The sequence below is a fragment of the Lactuca virosa genome, chromosome 7 (assembly GCF_052849685.1).
Source record: "Lactuca virosa cultivar CGN04683 chromosome 7, Lactuca_virosa_CGN04683_v6, whole genome shotgun sequence".
Taxonomy (NCBI): Eukaryota; Viridiplantae; Streptophyta; class Magnoliopsida; order Asterales; family Asteraceae; genus Lactuca; species Lactuca virosa.
Window position 1 is genome coordinate 13350685 of NC_136432.1, and position 19410 is coordinate 13370094.

The window sequence follows — 19410 nt, forward strand, 5'->3', positions numbered from 1 at the left end:
ATAGGTCGTATTCCCTTGTCAGGTTTTAGAAGTGGTGTAAGAGGAGTAGAGGCAACAAATTCGCCAAACTCGAAGGGCAGAAGTAGCTCAAATGTTAATGAAAAAACCTCAGATTAAAACAATACCTCAATTCCAAATAGTTGATCTCCCTCAAAGTAGCTGCAACTACGGTTGTGGCCATCAATATATGTTGTGGATCAACCAACAGAGTTGCAAAAACCTACAAATGGAAGTCTATTAACATGAAGATTCATTAGAACTTATATCCTGAACCCATTCCTATAGTTCCGAATCTTCAAAAGGCAGTTAAAAAAGTGATAATCGGATCATATTTAAAAACGAATAAGAAATAGAACAAATAATGTTCATCAGAGAAGAGAGAGTGAAAGAGAACAGAGAGCGAAAGAGAACTTTTCACTGAATCTGAAACCGAATTCCACTAATGATTAATCTTCAAAACTGAGAAGCCAAAGAGAGAATTTGGACATGCCGAAGAGAAAAATAGAATGAACGTTCATCAGAAAACCGATGACTAAAAAGAAGAGAAAAGAAGTTGACCTTACAATAATCTTTGAAATCCAATCCAAACCCTAAACGCGATAATTTGCAAACCCTAGTTAGAAAATTTGCTTACAATGGAGAGCATAGCAGGAAGAGACGTAAATATAGTAATTGATAGGTTAAGGTGTGTGTGAGAGGAGTGAGAAGAGTTTATGCACATAAAAAGAGCATCGTAAAAGATGAGCTGCAACTTAGGTCGATTTTGGGTTTTAGGGTGTGGGACGATGGTGCCTATTTTGGGAGAGACAGAACTAGGTCAAAAAATTTAGAGATCAAGAGGGAAAATGAAAATGAATGCGGGGGTGGTGGAAACCTTTTTATTTTGGGAAGTTTGAAGCAGCAAAAGCTAAAATTGAGGTGATATAGTGGCAAATACATATATGTGCCACTAAAAATTTACTATAGTGGCACAAAAAAAATTGTGCCACTAGCCACTAAATGTAATTTTATTTGTAGTGAAAACACCTTCTTTTTGCTTACAAGGCTCAAACTAGGGTTAGGGTTTTAAGATAACGTGTTGGAGAGGTGGAGGCTGAGAATGTAGTGGGTTTGGGGAAGTTAAGGAGCTTAAATAGGGATCAAACCACGAAAATAGGGTTTGGGCACTGATCACGTAAGCCCATCGTACTCAATTTGCACCCACCGTACTAGGGATGCGCCCGTACGCCCAACGAACGCGGCTAACCCAAAAATCGTCCTAACTTCAAACAGTCATAACTTCTTCGTTCCAACTCCATATTCAACGTTCTTTATATCCACGGAAAGGCATTGAAGAGCTCTAAAATATTATCTAAATATGTTGGACTAAAAATTTCTTGAATAAAAATCCATATTTCATGCAAGAACCCAACCTATGACTTTTCCCGTTCTACCCTTTGGCCCAAAACACAATTCAAAGGTTTAGATCTCATAACCAGCATTGCCTCCTTAAAAAAGGTATAAAAATTAGCTCCTTAAGGCCCAAATCCTTTACACAATCGACTTCCGATCCACGGCCCTGAAATAAGAAATGACGGGAAACAGGATGTTACAATTGTACAGGCGGGCATGTTGGTTGCACCTGATCTCACATCAGTTGGGAAGGAGAACTAAACATTCCTTAAAGGGGGTGTGGATACCTTCTCTATCACAACGTGTTTTGAAGCCGTGAGGGTAGCAGATCCCATAAGAACTCTACAGTTAAGCGTGCTCAGGTGAGAGCAATGCAGGGATGGGTGACCCCATGGGAAGTTTTCGTGCCGAGAGCCAAAGCAAACGATATTGTGATACGTGCCAGATGGAGGATGTTACAAATGGTATCACAGTCAGGGCACGAGTCGATGTGTTCGGCGGGGACGTCGAAACCTATAATGGGGGTGAAGGCGGGCAGGTTAGTTGCACCTAATCCCACATCGGCTGGGAAGGAGAACTAAACATTCCTTAAAGGGGGTGTGGATACCTTCTCTATCACAACACATTTTAAACCCGTGAGGGTAGCAGATCCCATAAGAACTCTACAGTTAAGTTTGCTCGGGCGAGGGCAATCCAAGGATGGGTGACCCCCTTGGGAAGTTTTCGTGCCGAGAGCCCAAAGCGGACACTATTGTGATACGTGCCAGAGGGGGATGTTACAAAGGCGACCTCCCGATGCTAGCCAAGAATAGCCCTTCACGTAGCTTCCTGCCATCACACGAGGGCCAAAAGAGCTCGATTTTCTTGATATTCAGCTAAAGGCCCAATTTTGGGCAAATCACCTTAATGATGTCCAACGCTTTGGCAACCTCCTCTGAATCTCCAATAAGTGTGCCATCATAATATCCTCTGAATCTCCAAAAGTGTGTCATCATAATATTCTTCCTAGGTGTACTCTTCAGGTGTTCAAGCCCAAGCATAGGCAAGAAAGTAGGTCTGACAACAGGAAGTCTTTGCAACATCGTAATATCCTAAGCGCATTAGCTACTTGGGGGACTGAAGACGGTATCGTCAAGCTAGTTAAAAAATTAGTTGACAATGCAAGACTGGATCAACAAGGCAAAAAAGAAGAGTACATTCAGGAGGAAAGAACATTGGGCAGCACCAATGTCAGACAATGTCTTCATAAGGTTTCCGATGGACATTTTACAGTGGTAGTGAAAGTTTTATGTTCTTCGGTGGTTGATCCATTTTTTGGGTGATACCACGAAGGCATTGGAGGATAAGCATCCATACAAGCCACCACCTTCCATGCCGAGCACCATATTTTCAGAACCTCCCCTTGTAGTGGATGTTGACAATGTCCTTGGGGGCATTAAATCCTTCCCTAAAGGTACCTCGTGTGGCAGAGACAGGTTGAGAGCTCAACACATTTTGATAATGTCCTAGGGGGCACCAATGTCAGACAATGTCTTCATAAGGCTTCAGAGGTTTTAGACCTAGAGAACATGAAGGAAATCAGATCTAAAGGTTTTAAACTTGATTTGAAGGAAATCAGATCTGGAATCATGAGCATGAACAACAAAATGACACAAAATTATGGAGGTGAAGCAGATCTGGAGGGGTAGTGAAGATACGATGGTGATGACGCATCTGGAGGTGTTACATGTCGGGGGTTCGAAGGTGATGTCGGAATCTCGAATAGAAGGCCATATAGTTAGGTATGGATGTTTCACCGGAGATCTGATGTAGATCTAGTCAAATCTAATGTAGATCTAATACGATCTGATGTAGATATGGATATTCACCGAGGATCGGAGAAGGAGGTGGTGATTTATGGCGGTAGCAGAAGTCGGCGGAGGAGATGGTGGTACTGTCAACATAGGAGACGGCAGTGGTAAGTCGTCGGAGCAAAGTTGTCGGTGGTAAGGACACCAGAAATGGTGGATGTTATCTGATGAAGGAAGAGGCGAAGATGAAGATATGTTTGAAGTCAGGTGAAAGAATGGTCTGATGATGTTTATGTTAGAAAGAAGAAGGGATGTTTAGGGTTATTAACATTTAGAGGTTCTCATTTAAACATTTAATATATGAGAAATTAAATTACCTCCTACTTTTTATGCCTACAAATATTCCTACCCAATAAAATTATGACAAGTGTTATCATTCCATATTTTTTTAACTAACTCATTAAGGCTATATTAGGAATATATCAAATAAAATTAAATTGAATGGTGATTTGTCATATATATATATATATATATATATATATATATATATATATATATATGATAATTTAAATTACCTCCTACGTTGTATGCCTACAAAAATATAGCCTTAATGAATTAGTTAAAAAAATATGAAATGATGACACTTGTCATAATTTTATTGGGTAGGAACATTTGTAGGCATAAAAAGTAGGAACATTTGGGTTATTTTTATTTAAACAATTGGATTTTGGCAACTAGATTAAAATTTGTATGAAGCCTCCTAAAGACGATTTAAAAGGATATAAAATAGCTACACAGAAAGTATAAGAAGGAAGAAACATGCAGCACTTGTAATGACTTGTGTGATCATTACATGCCAAACTCTTTGTAGTCATTTTAAACAAAATCTGTTAAGATTGATAGTAGTCGAAAAGACAAAGACCAAGCATCTCCTCTCTTACATGCCAACTCATCATCTGAAAACAGTCTCGTGGTTTGGTTAAAACCTATTCCATAGGATAGGATCCTCATTCCTCATGCCATCTTTCATCTTTATAAGCAAGCACTCCCAAAAGTCCAAAAAGTATAAAATTAGAACCTTTCAATAGCATTCCTACTTTGGCAAACTGCTTTGCTTTGGTTTGGTGGCATAGTATCGACTTATCAAAGTGCTGGAGCTGCCCACAACTTCACTTTCTTGTCAACACTAGCTGTTGCTAGAATACTCAACCGTTTATCCCCTGTTGTGTTCAAAAATATATACTTTGTTATTATCTCAGATTGCTACTTTTTCTTTCTTTCTTCAATTAACTTGTGTCTGTTTCACATATATTTAAGAAAACACACCTTTTCCTTTTCAGTTTATGCAACAAAAGTAATAGGCCGTTTCATTTATGACTAAAAGATGCAATATTTTACTTTTACAGGTCATAGTTGCAAAAATTGTAAAAAAGTAAGATATTGTTGCATAAATCGGTGAAGATATATTTATCCAATAAAGAAACATGATGACAAATTTCATGTAGAAATTACATAATTGGGAAGATTGTGAAACTTTGTTGTATAAATATTAAAAAAATGACAGTATACTTGGGAATAGCATAGTGTAAAAAACAAAAATTATGAGAGAGAGAGAGAGAGAGAGAGAAGGGTGGAAGATGGATGATACTTACCCACAGAAATAGGTTTAGGTGCCCATGCGATGTCTGTGATATCACCTGCAATTGCATACATAATATTAATATTAATAAGCCAACATAACATTTAACTGAAACCACAAATAACCTACTGGAAACAATGCAAGAAATATCCCCAAATTTTGTCTAGACTAATCCTATTTATTAATAAATAATAATAGGGCTAAATGCAAGAAATACCAACCTACTTCCATTCCTTTCTTTCTATTGCAATTCATTCTTTTTTCTTATCAAGTCATTGTACTAAATTCTATCCAATTATAGCTTTCTACTTTCAACTTTAGTTTTTTCAAAGTACAATGCTATAATAGGGAAAAATAATATTTTACCATCATGTGCTTTGTCAGCTGTTTCTAATACTTGTCCAGTTTCAACAGACAGCCATTGTAGCAATGAACCATGAGTAGCAGCCAAAATCTTTCCATCAGGGGATACACTCAGCCTGTCATAGCTCAACACACTGCCTTTTGAGTCATGAAGTGGAATCTCGAAACTTTTTAATGTCTTTGGGTCCTCATCAAGATGATACCGAACTTCACAATTCACAATTCACAAATCACAATTTATGTATGTTATGTCACTTGTCACTTGTCAGGAAAAAAAAAAAACAAAAAGCAAAACAAAATTTCATGAAATACCATTAATGTTCCACACTCTTATGGAACCATCTTTTGATGCAGTAATGATTTGTTCCGAGTTGGGTGTAAAGCATAGCCATGTAACAGCACTCTTATGGCCTTTCAGTTGCATAACTTTTGTCACCTCTTTCACTGAACTATCCTTTGAATACACTATCTCCCACACCTGTATTCAATAAATAAATAAATAAATAAACAAATGTTACTCTTAGAGTAAAAAAATAATAATAATAGTTACTTTGACTTTCTCACCTTCACATCAGCTGTGAAAGCGGCTGCAGCAATAAACCGCCCGTCTGGCGATATGGTAGCCATATTGTTCTTCAGCTGATTAGTGTCAACATTTCCTAACAGCTTTCCAGATTTGCCATGCCAAAGTTTAATATCAGTTCCTGTCAAGGCAAATAACAAAGGGTAAAATGGTCATTTACTCGGATTCATTCCATAAAAGAACAAGTCTTTATGTATAAAACACTTAGCATGGTATAAGAACATACCCTCTGAACTTGATGCAATAATTGTACTTCCATCAGCAGCACCATGAGTAGCTTTAGTTCCAAATAAAGTGATGATATACTTTTTATCATGAACATTATGGTGTTCCCATTTTATTTCAGGCTTTGACTGTTGAATATTATCACCAGATTTTGGCTTGTCTTCTCCATACATGTACAAATTAGCACCGGTAAGATTTTGTGAAGCCACAACAACTGAATAAGCATCATCAACAAATGCAACTGCAGTTGGATGGCCTCCAGCTGGCAGGTTAATTCTCATAAACCTACATTTATGATAGTACCAAAATAATAGAAATCATTATAATGTGGGAAACATTGATATAAAAGTTGGCATAAAAGTATAAAAACTTAGGAGTTCTTACTTAAAGCTTTTACTTGAAGCATCATCCAACTTAAATACTCTGACTACACCATCATCACAAGCTGCATGGACACATAAGCTGAATTCATTAAACTCACAACTGGGTTATTATTTGAATTTAATGCATTCAGTGTCAATGTAAAGTTTAAAGATTGTGATGAGAATTACCAGTTGCCAAACTATGACCATCTGATGAGAAGCATAAGCCATTAACAGAATCCCCATGACCTTTTAAAGTATTTAAGTCTAATGGGTGATGGCGCTTGTTCAAATCCTACATTCACAGCCATTATTAGTAAATGAGAATGAGATGGGGAATATGATTTGATAAACAGATTATTAAGAATCAACTAGATCACTTATCACAGTTTAAAGATACATAGAATCAACTACATCATTAATTTTAAATTTTAATCATATATTTCAGAAACCAGGCTTGATTTCATAAGTATTTCTTTACTGAATAGAATCATCTGACAACCGTATATGCTTCTAAATTTAAAAGCAGCATGCAGTAGAAACAACATACCTGAAGTTCCATCAGAAAATGTGTACACATAACAAAATCTTATCGGCATGGATACTAAAACTTATATGTCCACTTTTGAATTTGAGATATATTCTCAATACTTCTTAACTTCAGTAATCATATTAACTAGCATCATGAATATTATAGTGCATCTAATTAAGGACAGATCTTGGTATCTATGTAGAGGATATGAATGATCCTTACTGATGATTCAAAATCTTAGAAATAACATTCATTTGTATTCCCGTATTTATAGGTATTGCCCTCCCCTGACGATTTCATTTAGAATATAACATCAACATTGTTTTGACATGACAATCGCTAGTATACCAGATTTCACATGTATATCTCCATCGTAATATCATATCCTTATAACGTGAACAAAAAATGTTGGTACAGATAGCCGTGTATAAAGCCCTAGAAATTGAAGCTGGAAGGATTTTATACTCATAACTTATCAACGATTCAGCGTGAACATCGAGCTTTTAATCATATTTCTCAAAATTAGGTTAGAATTAGTGACTCATTTCATCCACCAACTTCAAAATCACACGATTCACCAAAAATCATATCAATTAATAAACACATAACCATCGGCCCATCGCTTCATATGATTATCAACTGAATGTCGCTTATAATTTTTTTTTTTTACCTTATCAGCATGTGAATGATGAGGCTTGGACTGAGATTTCTTAGTTTGCTGAGGCTTTGAATTCTTCAGATTCGGTGCCGCCGCTTCGGCGGGCTTTGCGATGGAAGCAACCTCCGATTTCCTCTTGCGAAAGTAGCTACCAAAGGCTACAAAAGCGATCAGAGCTCCGAGAATCAGAGAACTAAGTATTGCGATTGGTACGATCGGTTCCATTTTCAGTTGATTTTGGTTTAGGATCAACAGACGGAGAGATTTCGAATTCCAATTTGATATGGAGGAAGTGATTGATCCAACTGTTTGCGATCGAGGTCTTTTAGAGATTGAAGTTTCAAGGATACAGTCCGCAAAAGAGTTTGAGCCCAGACGTGGAGACAAAATGAGATGGGCTTTAAATTCTAGAAGGATAAAACTGTCATTTCCTTTTATAAATGCTTAAGTTTCTTTTTTGATTAATTAAACTTTATAGAAATAAAATAATCAAATGTAGAAACATGTAAGAAGTTGATGTATAAACAAAAGGTTATTTTAGAAGATAAATGTAAACATTTTTTTTAACTAGAATGAAATGACTACTTAAAAACAAAAGTTAAAAACACTTTTATAATCAAATAGCAAATTGGTTTACTATACATTTGTGAATTTGCATTGGATTTTGATGTATTCTTTAAAAAACGATCATAATTTTCCTTCAACAAGTCACATGAAACTCTTATAGTTTTTCCATTATCTTAAACATATACCATGTGGTTCAACCTTCACATTCACAGTCACTTTTTCATCATAACTTTCTTCTCATAATTCACAAAGTAAAAGTGAAAATTATAGTGTCAAAATCAAGCAAAGTCTTCAATCTTTACAAGAGAAAAACTGGTGTAATATTTAGGGCTAGATACAAGAAATAACAAGAACTTTTGTTGTAATATATGCACAAACAATGTGAATAAAAAGATTTGGATATCAACAAACAAGTAAAAAGACTCGCAATGTAAACCTACTTACAAAAACTGCAATATATTTATATACATAATACATATGCATGTAACCCAAGTACCAGACATAATTTGCATCTGGATATCAACAACCGTATCCACTGAAGGAAAGCATTTTCACTTTCTGCAACACACAAAAAAAAAAAAAAAAAAAAAAAAAAGAAAAAAAAAAAAAGAAAAAGGTTACAAAAGGAACACTAATAGTTTATTTATAGAGAGAATTTAACAACTAAGAATTATTATTACTGTAATGTAATTTGGTGGATCATCTATGCTAGTTGAACCCAGTACAATTTCCCTCTTCAGTTTGGCAGTAAGCTTGTGACATATCCGCAACTACACATATAAACAAATGAACTATTATGATTAACAACAAAAAGGCAACCAAAATAAGTAGTAGTTTATCATATAGAGATAGAGGATTTCCACTTATATTCTTGTGTTCAGTTTTCTCTAATATTTTGGGCATGTTGTTGGGGATCTTTGAGATCAGTTTCCCAAGATTTACCTCAGATCTAGTGGCACCACCGATAATAAAAACAAAAATTCGTTGCCCCAAGTGTTTTAAATCCACAGTTGCATTTTTTACTACCGAGTCACTGCAAATAAAAAAAAGTAGTTAGACACAATTATTGTTGGTGATTTTAGTGTCATCAACACATTTTATGTGTTTGTGAATCAGATTAGTCTTGTAATATGTTTTAATTTCTTGGATTATCCAATAGTCTGAATTCGTGTAACCCCAGGAACAGGAACAGGAACAGGAACAGGAACAGGGTTGAATTACAGATTTTGGAAAGTGTTGTAATCACGATCCAAGTCATATTGATATTCAGTCCCTAAAATTCTTACAATTATGAGTTTTTACATACGAAGAGAAATGGGTGAAAAAGTAACCTTGAATGTCCATCATCAGATTTTGTTTGTGCCGCTTTTCTCCTTGACCGGATTTGACCGCCGCCCCTCCCTGTTCGACCACCGGGGCCCGCCGGCCGACCACTTGAGCTTGATTCTGATTCATTTATGCATTCGTACTCGTCCTTTGGCATTTCATTTTTGTCAATTTTTTCAAGTAACTCCTGAGTCATAAATAGGTTAAATTGTTACCATTACTGTAAAAATTGAAATAAGATATGGTTATAGACTTATAGTAGTTGCACAACACCTCTAGGACAGGAAAAAATCTGAAGAGTGCCCATGTTTCTTCTTCCCCTTGTTTGTCCTTCCTCAGTGCAGTATTCGCTTTCTAATAACCAAAATAAATGTTGAAATTATTATAACTTTAACTTGTCATGATATAATAGTACTATTCAAGAAAATTTTTGTCACAATGAAGAATTACCTTTTTACCCTTGAGGAATCCCCCGCTGGGTTCTGGTTTCTTTGGTTTGGGTGGACCCTCTAGCAATCTCATGTTATTAATAAAGATCATACTCTGCGGCGTCAAATCTGCCAACTTTAGGGTGCCCAAAAAAATAAGTATATAAGTACAAAACAAAGGTAAAGTTTCCTTTTGTGTTCCATTTTATGATTGACATAAAAAGAAAATGGAATACCTCCATAAGCTTTGCTCCTTGGTCACCCTCAAACTTTTCAGGATCAGCTAATGCATAAATCATCATCAATCTCAACCTATTTTCAACATTACGATCCTGTAAGAGGTATAACAACTGTTGGCCAGAGAAAAAAATAACAACTCTTAGAAGAAGCTTCTCAGGCCACTAATTCACCTCATATTCTTCTAAAAACTCAAGAAGTTCTTTATTTCCAGCATCACCAAACACAATATCCTGCTCAATTTGACCAAGGTCTCTAAGCCCTTCTTCCGCAATAACTTTATTAATTTTTCCAGCAATCTGATTTATAGAACCAGGTAATCAATCAGTCCACAAGCATTTAATAGATAAATAAAAATTATAGTTGGTTTTTGCTTCTTGTAATGTTTTTGGTCCATATTCCAAGTAAAATAACTATTTTTTTCCCAAAGCATAACTGGTTTTTGCAACTTTGGTCCCCAAAAGTATAGTCATTTGACATGCGACAGGGACCAAAAACTTCAAATAAGGATCAAATTTGCAAGAGAAAACTTTTTGGGACCAAAGATGTAATTTACTTAAAAAATTAACAGGAACCAACCTCTACATGGAGAGAAAGTTTTTCCTTTTGTTCATTAAATGCAGGCATAGCTTGAACCATTTGTTGTATGTCTCGGGTAGACAATTCACTTTTATCTCTGCATTGATGTAAAAAAAATTTAATGTGAGAAGCTCTCACAAGGAAAATGAATTGTTTCCATTGCTTGACACAACTGACTTTTGTTGTAATTGTGCAACTTTGTTTGTTGACATCAAAGTGTCCATTTTGTCACTCAATCTTTCACTAGCCTGATATGACATAAATCAAAAAGATGTTAGAACTTGTAATATTTCAATTATGAAAAAAGTATATATATATAATATAAAAATGGAGATGAGATGTACATCAGCTATATGCAAATGGCGCATTTCAAGCCAAACAGGATCATGGTCTTCTAGAAGGAAATCCTTTCTCTCAGGTGCACCACCGGATTTATTAGGGACCTACATGCAAAATACATTGCTATTCGTAGATCATCAGTTTACTCTATTCGGAAAAATTAATGAATTTTTATACAAAAGTTACCTCCATTGTGTATTTGTTTCCATCCAAGTCTACTAGATCATGGCACATTGCATCATAAGTCCATTCATGAATGACGGGTGCAACCTGAACTTGTGTGTTGTTATTAAAATATGAAAAAGAAAGAAAAATATTATATAAAAAAAAGATATATGAAATTACCAGATCAACGGATCTATCCACAATGAGCAACTCGCATGTTTCAGATTGTGGGAAGTTAGGAATAGTATGTTGATATGACTTAATGTATTCCCAAATAGCTAAAGCTAGCTTTTTAGGAACTAATTCACGGAATGTTGTCTCTACAGATCCATCTGTGGGCTTTACACGATATCGTACATTGGGGAACTCCTGAAAGGATGCAAACATTCAACAAACAATTCAAATGCGGATGTTTCCTTAAAGAAAACTTTTCAAGAAAACTATTGATATTTTATTTAAATCAACAGTAAAGATGTTTCTTTTGTGGAGTTATCTCAAGATTCTAAATGAGACAGAATGCTTTTATTAGAACTTTCACATTTAAATCAAGACTCAAGATGTTTTAGGTGGTATCGATGTAGCATTGCCATCTATGTTGGATTCTAATGTCACCAACTAGTTGTGGCATATGAGACTTTTGCCTCTTGGTGTGAGGCATTTGTATGTTATCAACAAACCGAGACAAAAGCCTGATAGAATTGTGACAAGAGTTTGTAGGATATAAAGTTGTATGTAGAGATGTTGAGTACAATATGCATGCACGAAACCATTTCTCAAACCAATAGGAATATCTAAAGAGAAATTTCATCAAATGACCAAAAGGAAGGGAGTGTTTGAACATTTTGACCATGAAAATTTGAGTTTTGTAGAATGACCAAGGGATCCTCAGAGGGGGCTCTGCGAAAGCCTTTTACCTTCTGAGGAATGTGAATAGTAACGAGGAATTGAGGTGGCAAGGGAAAAAGACAAAAAAAAAAAAAAAGTTGCTAAGGCTCTGCGAATCTGCTCTTCCTCAGCACACCTCTGAGGAACTATTCTTCCGCTAACCATGACAAAAATTGGGATTTCATTAGCCGAAGAACGGTTCCTCAAAGGTGTGCCGATGAAGAACAGATCCTCAGAGCCCCCTCAGAGGAACTATGCAACAAACCGTTTTTTTTTTTTTTTTGTCTTTTTCCCCTGCCACCTCAATTCCTCGTTATTATTCACATTCCTCAGAAGGTAAAAAGCTTTCGCAGAGCCCCCTCTGAGGATCCCTTGGTCATTCTATAAAACTCAAATTGTCATGGTCAAAATGTTCAAACACCCCCTTCTTTTTGGTCATTTGATGAAATTTCTCATATCTAAATCATCATTAGCAATATTATCATGGTTAGAATTACCTTAATGAGTTTCTAAAGATTGAGGATCTGGTTCAGATTAATGGCAGTCCTCAAGATGTGTTGTGTGCTCTATTTCTTTGCCAGATTGTTTCCTTCTCATAAAGACAAGGATTTCTTTTTCTTTGTTCTTTGGTATAAGGCGAGGAGATGAAGGAGTCATAGATTGAGTATGGATACTCGGATTAGTACTTAGAGATTGAGTATTGGTACTTGGAATAAAGTCCTAAAGATGAAATTTGTTTGCGTTTTCCCCTTGAAGCTCAGATTTGTAGTAAGCATGATTCTCAAAGAAGGTAACATCCGTAGAATTATACAATTTCTAGTTACAGGAGAATAAAACTTATAACCCTTTTGATGTGAAGAATACTCGATAAAAAACACTTAATAGATCTGGAATCTAACTTACTATGATTTTGAACGCAACCAAATATTTTAGAATCAGGAAAGAAGACTAACGAACTTTTTATGAGGTAATAACTGCAAGATTGTCTTTACATGGAGTTTGGAAGTTGAGAACCCGAAAAGGCATTCGGTCGATAAAGGTAGGTAGTTGTGAGAACAACTTCACCCCAAAAATGTTTAGGAACTTGAGCTGAAAAAACAAATGACCAAACAACTTCTAAGAGGCCTCGATTTTTTCTCTCAGCAATTCCATTATGTCGAGGGGTATATCTACACAGGAACTTAAGTGTAGGATATCTTGTTGAGTGAGATAAGGACTAAGAGTAGAACTGAAGTTTTTTTCTCATTATCTGTCTTGAGGATTTGAATCTTAGTGTGAAACTGGGTTTGAATCATAGAATGAAAATTTTAAAATTTTCACCTACTTTGGATATGGTTTTCATGAGATATACCCAAGTTAATCTAGTGTGGTCATCGATAATTTTTTCCGGTTAGTGTTTACACATCCTGATATCACTATCTTTATTTGAATGGGACTGATTATTTAAAGATAACAAACTGAATTTTTGAGATGTTCCAACTGAAAGAGTGTCATCTTGTAGGATATAGAGCCCATAACACGTCTTAGCACTGCCAATCATCTTCCCTTAATCCAATTCCTGAAACAAACATAGATTTGAGTGAAACTTAGCCATGCAATTGAGGTCACGTGTACATTTACTAACAAACAGTAAATTACAATCCAATAGTTCTACTGCTATGGGTTATGGTCAGCAGTAGGGTATTAACTTAAAACTCTGATACCATGTTATACAATAAGCGAGCTCTGATACCACTTGTTATATAACAAGTGGATATAACATATACAAGAGAAAGATGCAGATGCCACCACCAATAACCAATATGGCTCGATGAGGATAGACATGAGGATGGACAGAGATGTGCTGAATCACATTAACTCTCCAAAAGAGCCAGTGTGGCCAGTGTGGAGAGAAGGGAAACTCCAATATATATATACATATATATATATATATATATATATATATATATATATATAGCCACTTATAAGACCGTGTCGCACGGATGTGAGATGTGACACAGTTCTATGACACAATTAGTGGAAGAAGATAGAAGACACGTACTACGATTATGTGACTCTACAATCGCAGCAAGAGGTGGAGATAAATACTTGTGCTTTTTTGGCACCAAATAAATTTTGTTTATTCATCAGCAGAAACTATAAAACTAGGCATATTGGTAGTGGCAACATGAGCGGAGGAGAGCTTTTAATTTTCAGACTTTTGCTGCATTTTTATATAAAAGATTTGATTCATTCATGACATTACATGTTTTACTAGAAGCCTCGATCATAGTTGTGTATCTTTGAGGCTATGTGATGAGCAATCCAATGGATCTTCAATATTTTTGTCTAGAACAAAAGATAATGGATTGCTATTTGAGACGTCAAAAGATGGTGTAGTATGCTATGTTGATTCAGATTTTAAAGGTGATTTGGATAGACATCATTCTCTCACAGGATAGGTATTTATAGTTGGTTCATGTGCTATTCAGTGAAGATTCAAGGAGGCGATGTGGCTCAAAGGTTTATTCAAAGAGAGTTGTTGCAAGCTTCGACATCTAGATCATGTTAAATCCAAATGTACAAGATTATCAGCACTTGTTACTTTCCAATTTTATATAACACAACTTGTGCTACCACAGTAAAAGTTCTTGCTTTTTACCTTAAGTGAAGCAAAAACAGTGGCAACACGAATAGCCATCTCACGTAAGCAAACATCATATTCAGGAGTAGTATCAGCATCGTCGCCATACAGCTCTTCTAATGCTCTTTCATGATCAGTTACAAATACCTATATATGGTCAAACACATAAAAAAAAAAAAAAGTTCACATGTTCAAGAATAAAAAGGAAACTGAAATTAGAGATAGAGCATGTTGACTTGTTGAGAGTTCATCATACTTTCTGCTCTATATTCTTAATAACATTTAAAGGATTTAATAGTACCTGATTCTCTATAGGAAAGTACTCCAAGTTCATCTGCAAGTAACAATCGAATCACTTAGTATGTTTACAGAAGGTGTGACTATTTACAGATGTAATATCCGATAATTCAGAATTAAAAGAAGAATATGATGGTAATGTGAACCTCACTCAATCCACCTATGCGTGGTATGACAGTTGTATCAGCCTTGATTCTACCAATAAAATCCTTTGGGATAGGAGAACTAAAATAAACAAATGCTCTGCAACAGGAGCACAAAACCATAAGAAAAGGAACAAGATATAATTAAGATTTAAGACCTCAAATTCATGGTAAATTTCAGCTCTTCACATACTTTTTATACATGGGTGTTCTCCCTGTCATATCATGCATAAACAGGGCAAGGCTGTCAACGGGAGAGAAAAAAAAAACAAAAAAAGTAAAGCTTAGTCTTCTTAAAAGCTATTAGAAGATAGGAAGAAAGCATGCATAATGCAAATACTATCAAAGTGAGTTATATGATGAAGAAGGAAATTGTACTTTTCATCTGTTGGTTGAACAAAATATACGACATCCATGCCAGGCATAGGCTGCCTTCTTTTGAAAACCTGTTCCACCACTGGATAACAATGACACTTGAGATCACATTTGGAAGAAAGTCATTTCTATAAGTTTATATTCAACAAGATGGTAATGTAAATCTTAAGAATTTCCAACATATATAGTGATGTTAGTGTTGAACTTTATATTCTTACATGAAACTCCTTGATCTGTTATGTCTGCCATTTTGCATGAATGAGATATAACTTTCATAGTAACTCTATCCATGATAAGTACCTGCAAAATATCATAAAGTTACATAAGGAAGAGTTTGATTTTTTTGGGATGATAGTGACAGATAAATAAGTCATATTTGGGGTGATTTTTAGGTATTTCAAATAAAAAAAGGATTGGGATCCATTAAACATTGTATAACACATTCTATATTTCAAGAAATAATAGCATATCTTGATAATACTAACAAATATTATATGTATCATTAGATAAAGCATGAAGTAAGTTTTCAAAATTTTCATTCTACCCAAATTTACGCGAAGGATTCATCTGTGAAAAATGCAAAATTATAAGATATGTACCTTCCACATTGATCTTGACTCCTTTGAGTGGGATGCTTTGATCATTTCATACAGTAACCCTGCAAAGTAATAATAATCTCTTTCCACATCATAAGCGAAATATGACATATTTAGTTTCATGTTCTACTCATGTATTCCACCATAATAATTCTTCATTTGTAATGTGTGACACTTGGCAAAACAAAATAAATTAGCTTTCTTCCCCAGTTCAATTGCAACTTCAACTTTTTTTGAACTATTACATGTTGATTAGGGGTGAGCAAACCCAAACCAAGAAACCGAGAAACCGATTAAAACCGACGAAACCAAAACCGAAAAAACCGAAACCGAAGCAAAACCGACGGTTAGGGTTTAGATTTTTTAAAAACCGAAAAATCGGGTTCGGTTTCGGTTTTTACCCAGAAACCGACCCATCCAACCCAAGAAACCGACCCATACCTAAAACCGACAAACCGACCCAAGAAACCGACATATATATATATATATATATATATATATATATATATATATATATATATATATATATATATATATATTAAAAAAGGAAAGAAAATATAACAACCCTAAATCACTAAATCGAAATCGGGGTCTCAGTTTCCCACTTCTGTCTTCCATTCTCATTATCGTCATTTGTATTTTCTCGTCTCCCCTTCCCCGATCGTAATCGACGACGCAACCAGCAACAGCAGGAGCTCCGCTGCTCCGACGAGTTCCGACTCCAACAACCCCATTCCCAAACCGTCGACGCCACTCTTCCAAATCGCCGCCTTCGACGCTCCGTTCTCGCTTCTCACTTCTCAATATCGTTTTCTAATTTCTCTTAAGGATTATAACATTGATTAATCTTCATGGTTCATCTAGAGTTTGAATGTTTGATTATAACCTTCATAGTTCATCTAGAGAAAGAGAGACATCAATATTCAGCAAATTATGGTTGTTGTTTGATTTTAACAGTAGCTGATTTAGTGATTTTAGATTTGAATGAACCTACGATATAGATTATTGTTGTTGAAATATTGTTGTTGTTTGCTTATGAATTATGATGTTATTGGCTGTTTGCTTATGATTTTTGATGCTGAAATTCAGAAAAAAAATTTCGTGTATGATCTAAAAACAAAATTTTTTGGTAATTCCAGAAACTGTTGATGTTGATTGCATTTTTTTTCTATATAGATGGAAAGGTCTCAGGTAAATGCAGAAACTGTTGAGTGCATGGGTTGAACCAAAGAAACCGAAAAACCGTCCAACCCGATCTTAGAACCCGAGAAACCGAACCGACCAGAAACCGATCCCATTGGGTTCTAAAAACCAGAAACCGACCATTTACGGGTTGGGTTGGGTTTGGGTCTAAAATCGACCCAAACCGACCCATGCACAGCCCTAATGTTGATCATGTATAGGGGCCTATAGTCCTTGATGTATAAGGGTCACTCTCAATTTGGATGCTATACATAGCTTGTATTCGTATTACAATGGGCTTGTTTGTAATTATCTTTTAAGTGTTTGTATTAGTTAATGGGGCCATTTTTTCTTAAGTAGTTGTATTTTCCAGTGGGTCCTATACTCCCACTTTTCTTCAAAGTTTCTCTATATAATATTCTTCATGTCAATTTCTCCTAACCTAACTTTACAGCAATCTAATCTCTCTTTGTTCAAAGACTTGCAAATTTCCACAAATTGAACAACCACATAAACACAGAAACTATTTGTTCTTATCACTTAGTATAGCTATCAAAGATACTAGATAGGTTAATTAGAGTGATCTGCGACTTATTAGGTAAAACAAAAAACTTCAGACCTGAATTTTGATATAGAATTTCTAATCCTCTAAATGAAGACAAAAACGTATACTTAATCGAAGTAATTTTAATCGTATTGTTAAAGTACAACAACAGTCTCTAGGATACTGAAAAATAAACGTAATAACTTTATGCAAAGGAACTTCATACATTATACATTCAAAAAATTAGATAGAAACTTACGATCACGGGTGACTTGACGGAACATCTTATACTCTCCTCCATGAGAGGAGGTTTCAGAATCGGACACCGACATCAAATTACAGGTTCAAAAGATCCTAATATCTGACCGGGAAACTACAAGTTCGAAATTTCGAATCTCGGAAAAGTGAAATTACAGATCGATGATTGAACAAAGATGGAATTCTAGAGAGAGAATGTAGAGAAAGAAAGAGAGGAGAAGCGACAATGAAGGCTAGGAATAGGAAGCCTACCCAGTGGAAGTGTGTTCGGTTGGTTATGTTTGACGGGTATTGATTTTAAGCGCCATTTGTTTCCTCCGACCATTTCGTAACTGTTGCTTTTACCATTATACCCCTCCATCATCAACTCCATTTCTTAATCGATACAGAGTATAATATTATAGTTAGATTTTCTTTTGCAAGAGTGGGGGACACTTGAAAACTCCGTAAAAATGGGACAGTCAAGGCATTGTTGTGTACAATTTATATGATTAACCTTTTAACTTTCACATAACCATAAAAATGATCAAAATTTAAGGTATGGTATAATAAAATAAGGATTTTTTTCAACATTTTATCAAGGAATGACTATGCTTGTATAATAAAATAAGGATTTTTTTTTTTCAGGATTAAACGGCTAAAGATTTAAGGATTGCGATGCAGCCACGTCACTTAAGTAGCGGCACAATCAGGAGGGTGTCGTGGCGCGATGGCGGCTGGGCTCAAAACCCTAGGCCTCGGACCTTGATCCATATTTAATGGTGCTAACTTTTAGGGCTCTCTCATCTCAGCCTCCACCCTTAGAAACAAACCCTACCCTCCTTTGTGCACCTTGTGTTCTTTTAAGCTTGAAGAGTGGTTTTTGGATTCAAGGGAGAAGCTTTTTGTGGTCTCCTCTTCAAAAAACAACCTTTTGAGAAATAGATCTAGGTTCTATGGCTATTTTGATCCCTTTGGGAGAGTTTTGATGGATTTTGGGTAACTCCAGGTTCATAAGTTTTGTTTTGGGATCTTCTGAACTCAGTGTGGTACTAAAGTCGAAACCTTAACCTTTCTTATTGCCATGCTTGGAGTTGCTTGTACTTTTGGTCCCCTAGAGAAGTTAGGGTTTAAGATCTTGGTTGTTTGGGCTTAAGGAATGGATAAAGTTGGAAACTTTACCCATGCAAATCATTAGAGGATTTAGATATGAGCTTTTAAGCTCTAGATAATCATGATTAACAGCTTAATGGATTAAGTTGTTTGGTTGTAAGTCACAACGCGGTTCTTTGGAAGTCGCGGCAGGGCCGTGAAGGTCAATCGTAACTCTTTTGGCATTTAGT

General features: G+C 35.6%; 2 protein-coding genes across 2 annotated transcripts; both read right to left on the reverse strand.

Moving 5' to 3' along the window:
• Nucleotides 1–3986: 3986 nt before the first annotated feature.
• LOC145126000 (Transducin/WD40 repeat-like superfamily protein) lies at nt 3987–7923 on the reverse strand. The gene is made up of 9 exons (XM_079061408.1): nt 7557–7923; nt 6544–6649; nt 6377–6437; nt 5994–6277; nt 5749–5888; nt 5497–5662; nt 5188–5391; nt 4835–4879; nt 3987–4402 (listed from the first exon to the last, which is right to left on the reverse strand). The coding sequence occupies exons 1-9, from the start codon at nt 7767–7769 to the stop codon at nt 4326–4328; spliced, it is 1296 nt and encodes a 431-aa protein (XP_078917534.1). The 5' UTR covers nt 7770–7923; the 3' UTR covers nt 3987–4325.
• Nucleotides 7924–8455: 532 nt separating this feature from the next.
• Nucleotides 8456–18322, reverse strand: LOC145124629 (protein transport Sec1a-like). Its single transcript, XM_079060038.1, has 21 exons — nt 18090–18322; nt 16108–16166; nt 15727–15808; nt 15512–15590; nt 15327–15377; nt 15137–15233; nt 14995–15027; nt 14712–14840; nt 11366–11554; nt 11207–11290; nt 11026–11124; nt 10859–10929; nt 10682–10778; nt 10276–10401; nt 10102–10197; nt 9888–10001; nt 9711–9791; nt 9443–9624; nt 9054–9144; nt 8792–8881; nt 8456–8669 (listed from the first exon to the last, which is right to left on the reverse strand). Exons 1-21 carry the CDS (start codon nt 18160–18162, stop codon nt 8631–8633), a joined length of 1962 nt encoding a protein of 653 aa, XP_078916164.1. The 5' UTR covers nt 18163–18322; the 3' UTR covers nt 8456–8630.
• Nucleotides 18323–19410: the final 1088 nt, after the last annotated feature.